General features: G+C 42.8%; 1 protein-coding gene across 1 annotated transcript; it reads left to right on the top strand.

The window, feature by feature from the left end:
* Positions 1-3,358: 3,358 nt before the first annotated feature.
* Positions 3,359-7,764, top strand: HINT1 (histidine triad nucleotide binding protein 1). The gene is made up of 3 exons (XM_052778425.1): positions 3,359-3,511; positions 6,540-6,644; positions 7,426-7,764. The coding sequence occupies exons 1-3, from the start codon at positions 3,401-3,403 to the stop codon at positions 7,588-7,590; spliced, it is 381 nt and encodes a 126-aa protein (XP_052634385.1). The 5' UTR covers positions 3,359-3,400; the 3' UTR covers positions 7,591-7,764.
* The last annotated feature ends 332 nt before the right edge of the window (positions 7,765-8,096 follow it).

Here is an 8,096-nt window from a genome sequence, read left to right as displayed (position 1 = left end):
AGTGCACGGTCACAAAAATCACCACTAGCAGGTGTACCTATGATTAATAAAACAACTATGTATCTATCTCAAGCTATTACAAATTCAAATCGTAGAATCATTTTAGGTTGGAAAAGACCTTTAAGATCATTGAGTCCAACTGTCCAGTCCAACTGATGACTATCGGCAAGCAATAACAGCAGCAATCCATTGTACAGCAACAATCAATGTTACAGCAACAACCAAGTAGGTATTTACTATTGCAGGTTACTCCAAACTTTCCGTTAGTGAAGCAACTTATCAACAATATAACAGCAGATACATTATGGCAGATTACTTGTATGGATGTATAATACCAGTATCAAGTGAATTAGATTTCAGAAGGGGCCAAACCATCCCAGAGTGGAGGACACACTGATCCCAGAGGGGGACCTGACCATCCCAGAGGTGGGAGGATGGACCGAGCCCACCCAGCAGTGGTCCCAGCGGGGGGCCGTGAAGTAACAGAGTCTCACTTCAAAGATGATCTGCGGCACAGAGTCTGGAGTCCCCGGTGGGAGTCCAAGATCTCATAGAAAGTTTCTGCAGAGAATTCAGCCTGTTTAGGAAAGGAAAAGTACATGCCTCAAGGGATGTTCTCGGAGAGAGAGGCTCCATTTTGGAAAAAACCTAAGTCATTTTTATATCGTGGAGACATAAGAGGGCATAGGACACCACCACTGTGAGCAGCCAATGGGTGCCGTTAATTTCTGTTTTCCACCTGGAACAGGTGGATGATGATGTTTGCTGTTCTTTCAGATCAATTTTTATTTTGCCAGACTGTTTTCCTGCTGTTGCATTTAGAACAGCCAATGGCAGTCACGCACTCTTACTTTCTCCGGGTGTTTTGCCCTTTCTCAGACTATTTTTCACCTTTCCAGATGAAAAGTTGCTGCTACAGTTCCTTGTTTCTGCACTTACCGATGGTATCTCAGGATGTCTCTGGTTTCTAGGTACCTAGCTTTACTTAAAAGAGGCCAGCTGTACTCTTCAAGGATGCTTCTGGTTCCCAGGCTCACAGCTCCCTGGCTGGCAGGCATTTTCTCTGCCGGTGTTTTTTCAACAGAGATTTTCTTCTGTTCAGTCACTTTTCCTTTCTAGCCAAGTCATCCTTTTGGCTGCCCACAGCCTTGCCTTTCTTTGCCCATAGCCTGATTGACCAGCACAGCCTTGGCCTGGCCGTCCCAAGGGTCTGTCTGGTACTTTAAAAGTCAATTGCCATTCTCTAGAAAACCAAACAAACAAGCTTATACTTCAGTAACACATCATGCAGCATTAGCTAAAGGCAGCATAAGGATTTTAAATGTAATCAGCTTTACTGCTTCGCTAGACCTGTAGCTTCAATATGTAGTCTATGTCACTGTTTAATTGCAATCACAGTCAAAGCTAATTGAAGTGTGGAAACACTAAACTATTACTAAATATTTTTACTATTTCAAATCTCCTAAATGCACTTATTTTGGACTATGTACCTCATAAAGAAACTTGATTTGTTAGCAGGAGAAATTATCCTTATTCATAGATCTATTTGCAGGAATAGTTATTGCTGCTGTGAATGAATGAATGAAATCCTTTGAAAAGGCCTTGTTATATTCAAGATAATATAAAATTTGCCATTTACATGGTGAGACAAAAATATATGTTGAAATAAATATATGAAAAAAAATGCTTTTGCCTTTTCAGAGAGACTTCTTAAATTGTCTATTTATGTCTTTTCTTAACATAGAAATATGCTTTCTAGACTGACTCCACGGCAGCCCATGGAACTACTTAAAGTACCTTAACATGTACAAATGGATCCTGAACAAGTATTTATATGTTAAACTGTTCCTGAGTCTGTCTAGCCAGTAATATCAACTCTTCTATTCTTTCACAAAACATGTTTAATTCCTGAGGAAATAGTGGAATAAAATTATTCGTATCTTTGCTTAACAACCATGGTTAGACAACAACAGAAAGCAAAGCAATTTGCCCCTGAAGCACCGATTCCATCCTTGTTTTAGCCATCATACTCAAATACTATCCGTAGGACATATACATGTCAAAATAGCTTAATACAGCACCATCAAATGAGGAGCAGAGTATCATCTCAGTGTTTACTGTGCTTTGTCAGAGCTTTGTTTAGGGTATCTCAAGCTGCATAAATTCAGAGTTACTACCAGACGTGTATAACAAATCTGCTCTTTTTGTAACAAGTTCAGGTAATCAAATGTGGAACCATTTTAGGTTTAAACCACTCAGCGGTATTTATTCCCTGCCTCCCTCCAGAATTACCTTTCCTGCAAGATTTTTGTCAAGAGGCAAATATATATAAATGTCTATATTAAAGTCTTCTTAGAGAAAGCTTGAGGGAAATCAGATTCAATCTATTTTAACTGTGAAGTTTAGAAAATGAAGCTTTGTTGTTACTCTTTTAGTTTTGGCATTTTTTTTCTGCTTTTTCATTTCTCCCATTTCATGACTGGTGTTACATATGTAAAAAAAAAAATTATGATTAGATGTCGTAGCTGTGTAATACTGTATTGCCCTCAGTGAATTACTGCCTGTTCACATTGATCGGTCCGTCTTATAGTTGGGAAACGGCTTATGTGTAGAAGGGCTGACACATTAAACTGCCTGTTACTTCCCCTCTGCGAGAGCCATCCCGATGCTAGCAGCACCCAACACCTCAGACTAAACCCTGTGTATGTTACGACCTCGCCCTCCAAGCTTTGGGGCCAGAGCTGATGTTTGTAAAAGCCCACTACCTGGCTCGGCCCAAGCCCTATCTTGATGGAGCCCTGCAGCCCTGAAAGGCCTTCAGGCACTGATGCGCTCTGTTCGCCATGTGCTCGGTGCCGGGGCCCACACAGCTTTCGTCTCGGAAACCTCTGCCAAGGCAGCAGGGCCTCCAGGATGTGACTGACAGCAGTTTCTCCTTCTCCTGCAAACTTGTACGGAAAAGCTAAGGGCAGCCCTGCCAGAAGCAGTCATTCGGAACAGTCCCAAGAAGTCACACAGAGATCTGGGCTGGATTTGATGCGGCAATAAAAGAACATTTCTGGCTACCACACCCCCTCCCGGGCCGCCTCCCGGGCCGCCTCCCGGGCCACCACCCACTCCACCACCCACTCCACCACCCACTCCGCTTCGCTCCTTCCCTTCACAGCATTGCTGCCTCCGCGGAGCAGTCGACAGCCTCTCCCCAACTCAGATCCCTCCGCGCCTCCCCGAGCACCATCACTCCTGATCAGCGAGGGCGGGCCAGCCGAGTGGGCGGGGATAAGTGAAAAAGACAGGAGAAACTACCAATGGCGAGGCGGGCGCGGGTGGCCGTGATCGGTCGACGGACTGAGGGCCGTGGGGGTGTGGCTGCGGCAGGTAGCGCGGGGCGACGGCCGCCATGGCGGACGAGGTCAGCAAGGCGCAGGCCGCCCGCCCCGGCGGCGACACCATCTTCGGAAAGATCATCCGCAAGGAGATCCCCGCCAATATCATCTATGAGGATGAGCAGGTGCGGGCGGTGCGCGGCCGCGCCCCGCTCGCAGCCGCCGGGTCGGGGGGTGCCGTTGAGGCGCTCGGGAGCGCGGCGAGGCGGGCGGGGCGGGGCGGGACGGGACGGACGGACGGGGCCTCTTCTCCGCACCCTCCTGCAGCGTCCCTAAAGCACCGGGCTCCTTCGGGCACCGGCGGGTGGCTGGGCGGATGCAGGGCTGCAGGTGCTGCGCGGCCGGCCCCGGCCCCGGCCCCGCTGTGTCACCGGCCTGTGTGTGGCGGAGGGCCTCTGGCGCTCCCCGTGTCGTAGCCTGACGGCATTGCAGGCCGTGCTGCAGGCTTAACTGCCCAAGGGACGTGTAGGGGGTTAGTCGTGAAACCTAAGATTAACCGCCCGCAGGCAGTTTCCTTGTGGATTCAGGGCGTACGTACCCAAACAGTGCACCATGCTAGCTGCTTTTGCGCCGCAGACGTGCGGGTCTCGATGTGCCTCTCGATAGCGTTGTCGAGATTATACAGCTGTGCCTGCCAGGCTTTGGTTATGAACCTCTGAGAGGGATGATTAAAGGGAAGAATTACAGAGAATTACAGCTTTTTCTGCTCTTCACAACAGTCTGGAACTGGTCAGCCTGCAGGCTGCAAAAATCGGTTTCTGTGGTGAGGTGGGACTGGTAGCATTGAGTGATGCTGGTGCACCACAGTGTGCTAGGAGCTAAGTGAAATGGTTTAGGAAAAAAATGCAGCTCTTATCTCCGAGATGTAAACTAAACTAGTATCCGGTATAAGCCCCGCCCCCCCATTTTTAATTGGAGTACTGAACATCAACAGGGGCTTTTGCTTTTGAAATAACGGATTATCTGCGGTGTAGAATACAGACTCACTAAAGATGCTGTTTGTCTGATTTGTATGCTTAAAAATTATGCATAGCTTGGAACAGTGTTTTCTTAATAGATACAGAAATGTTGTGGCTGCCAGCTACTCTCAAGAATATTGGAAATTTTCACTGCTTTCTGAAAATCATGCTTACTTTACTGCTCTGTGTTTATGTGAGGGTGTGCATCCTGTCTTGACCCGGGTCAAAGCTGCATGAGGCTTTTCGTCAGCTGTTATGGCTACAGCAGTGTAACCTGAGCGCTGTGCTTGATTGAGAATCCGGCCATTGACTTTGACGAGTGACTTGAGCGGGGTTTATAACCTAGTCTGACTACCATTAGTGCACAGTATTTTCTGGAAGCGCAATTACCTGCAGTATCTCAGTTGATTTTTACTTTAAACTATGCAGAAATGTAGAACTGCCTTTAGAGTTTAGTTGACTATAGTGGATGATCTTTAATTCATTTTGTTGACTCTGTGAAGGTCTTTTTAGAGGTGGCTGCAAATGTTACAAGGAGAAATGTAAGGAAGTCTTTTAATCATTAATTGACATGCAGAGAAAAGGAGATATTGAAAAGTACAAAGTCTCTGTGGAATTAAGCCTTATCACTGTTGTTTTAGTTGAATCTAAACTTGCTGAAGTGAAGGTTGGTTTACCATGCACTCATGGACTTTCTGTGGTTGTGCTCTTGTTTGATACTACTTCACGTCTCTGTCCCATAGAATATTATTTGCTACTGGTCTTCTGCTCATTAAATTCTTTGACTGAGTTTGGCCATTTGCATTCTACCTCTAGGTAGACCACACAGAATAGAAAATTTGCTTACAAAGTGATCAAGTAAAAGTAAGATTTATTTAATTAGGAGCAAATTAGTTTTATTAATCCATTCTTTGCTTATCACCCTTCTCTGTTTGGGAAAAACAAGCAGTTCATCAGAGATTTAAAACTGGGCATTATGTTCTTAAAGATAGCTTAAAATAGGACAGATTGGAGGTATGTAAGATGCGACATTGTTACATAAGTAAAGTTCGGGCTTTTCACCACCCTTGCTCTCGGCAAATGCCACAGTTCCTCTCAATAGAATTAAAAAGCAGTGTAGTTGCAAAGAAAATTTACTTTGTTGATTCACAAATAACTGAAAGCATCTAGGAAATAGATATTTTGAAGAATGTAAGATAGGTGTTTATAAGTATGCACTCTTTGTGGCATAACTCAACCAGTAACCACCAGACATTTTGCTGCTAAATGTGGTGGCTACATCAGAGACGTCCTTTGGTTAGCAATGGCAGAGTGCATGCTCAGTGTGAGCATCTGCAGACTGTGGTGGTTGCAGTAGCAAGTCCTGGTCCTGTGGTTGGCCATTTGCGCAAAGAGGCATAGCTTGCTTTTCTCTTTGTTTGCTTTCTCTTCTATTTCTCTTACTTATTAGAAGTTCCTAATTTGAGATTTATTTGATGCAGTTAAGTGCTGCATGCAGTTTCTGATTGATAGTAATTTTGGTACTTGCATAAAATTAGTTGCGAGTCAACTGCTTATTGTTTATATTTCAAAAGTGATGCCTTTCCCTCAATTTGAGAATATCTGAAGTAGAGGAGCCTTAATACATTATTTTGAAATAATCTTTTTCTGAAATACTCATTGCTATTGAGAACAGAAATGTAATCCAGCCTCAATCAAGTTACTTTAGGTTCTTCGAAACTGCCTTGCTATCTTTGACCAAGGCAGTATTCACACATAACTGGAAGATGATTGGTGACTGTTTGCCATTTGTTTTATTAACAGGGTATTAATAAAAAAGTGAAATAAGCATAAATGTACTTCTTATAGGCATGCATGTCATCAGCTCTGTTAGTTGGTATGCATATGTGGAAATAATAAATCATGAACCTAATTGCATATTAACTTGTTGAGAAGACTATAGATTTTAAATAATACTTAAAACTGAATAATGTTTATTTTTTTCATGCCAGAAGGTCTTCCTAAGCAGGCGTTTTGTGTTTAGAAATTAGAGGACTTTGAATAATACATCACTCAACAAAAATCAACATCTCTGCTTATGTTTGGGGTATCTAATAATCTGCTTGAGTATGTATTTAGTGGGGCATATTGATTTACTTAAACTGTTGCCTTTCTCTGAAGCATATTATGTTTTAATTGTTTGTTCTTCTTCCAGTGCCTTGCGTTCCACGATATTTCACCCCAAGCTCCAACACATTTCTTAGTGATTCCTAAGAAGCCAATTGTCAGGTTATCTGAAGCAGAAGATTCTGATGAATCTGTAAGTACTCTAGAAGCTTTCTGTACACCAAATTGTACTTCTGATTACTTCCTAATTTACTAGACTCTCCCCCTTTTCCTCTTGACGTGTCAAAGAGGCAAAGTAGTTTTCCAGTACTATAATCCTTTTCCTCTAGCTTAGAATGGGAATGGAGTTAAGGTTTTCCAGTAAAAGTAGTGATACAAAGCAAAATGTATTTCTGGGTATGTATTTGCAGTGCAAAATGAATTGTTATTTTGGAGTACAGTCTTGATATCTGCTTTCATGGTTTACAGGCAGTAGTACTTATTCTAATATGGGCTTGGGGTTTTGGGCAGGTCAGAGATGAAGTAGGTAAAAGTTAGCTGAGAGGTGCTGAGTATTTCAATTGTAACTATAAACATCAAGTTCAAATATTCTGTGAACTTTTACATGATAAGATAAAGTTTCTTTTCCACCAGAATTATATATGTTGCCTGAAGAAGTAACGGGGGCTTTAACCATGAGATAAATTTAGCTTCTGTGACACTTTTGTAGTTTGTTACTGTCTAGCTTGAAAAAAAATCTATAGTTCTTTTTTCCCCCTATGTTATGCATAGTCAGTCTTTATAACTTTTCTTGGACAGTGTCAGTTGCAGGCAGACAACAATTTGAAGAGCAGTGACTGAATTTCTAAGAATTAGCTTACTGGCTTATTTGAATGGTTCTCTGCTCTCATTCCTTCCCTTCCTGCCCTCTCCCCTTTTTGTGTGTTTTCTGTTTGTTTGGTTTTTTCTTTTTTTTTTTTTTTTTTCTCCTCCAGCTTCTTGGGCATTTAATGATTGTTGGCAAGAAGTGTGCTGCTACCCTGGGCCTGACCAATGGATTCCGGATGGTTGTGAATGAAGGGCCTGAGGGTGGGCAGTCTGTCTATCACGTACATCTCCATGTTCTGGGTGGTCGTCAGTTGGGCTGGCCTCCCGGCTGAGATTTTTATACCACGAGAGTTAACTGCATGTATACAAATTACCACCAAATAGATTTTAATATGTTGCCCATCAATCTAGCCACTGTTAATGTATTTTTTTTTTTAATGTGTGTCTACGAAGGGTAATAAATGCTTTGAACAACATTCACACAATAAAGATTTAGCATGTGGGAATCGTCTTTGTCTGGTGTGCCTTACTGATGGAAACAATTCTGCAAGTTAAAATGGTGTTCTCTGGAGTTTAAGTATGTAGTGTGTTTCAGTCTGCTGTTAACAATCTTCTGTAGACAGTGATTTGCCGAGGCATCTGAAACCTGAAGGTACAAGTGCTTAGCAGTTTCACGTCTTTCGGGAAGAAAACTAAGCTTCTTGAATGTGGTATGTAAATACTTGTAAAGCCAGTGTAGGCTGCTGCTAAAACTTTTTAAAAAAGTTTTGTATGAAATTTCAAACATGCTGTGCAAGGGCTGTGTTAGTACAGTGCAATGTGTCAGAAACATACAGCT

The sequence above is a fragment of the Harpia harpyja genome, chromosome Z (genome assembly GCF_026419915.1).
Source record: "Harpia harpyja isolate bHarHar1 chromosome Z, bHarHar1 primary haplotype, whole genome shotgun sequence".
Lineage (NCBI taxonomy): Eukaryota > Metazoa > Chordata > Aves > Accipitriformes > Accipitridae > Harpia > Harpia harpyja.
The sequence above is the reverse complement of the archived record's forward strand: the minus strand, read 5'-3'. Positions and strand labels throughout refer to the sequence as shown.

Coding starts and splice junctions, on each gene's coding strand:
- HINT1 (XM_052778425.1), top strand. CDS start 3,401: ATGGCGGACGAGGTCAGCAAGGCGCAGGCCGCCCGCCCCGGCGGCGAC. Junction 3,512..6,539: donor TCATCTATGAGGATGAGCAG/GTGCGGGCGGTG, acceptor TTCTTCTTCCAG/TGCCTTGCGTTCCACGATAT. Junction 6,645..7,425: donor CAGAAGATTCTGATGAATCT/GTAAGTACTCTA, acceptor TTTCTCCTCCAG/CTTCTTGGGCATTTAATGAT.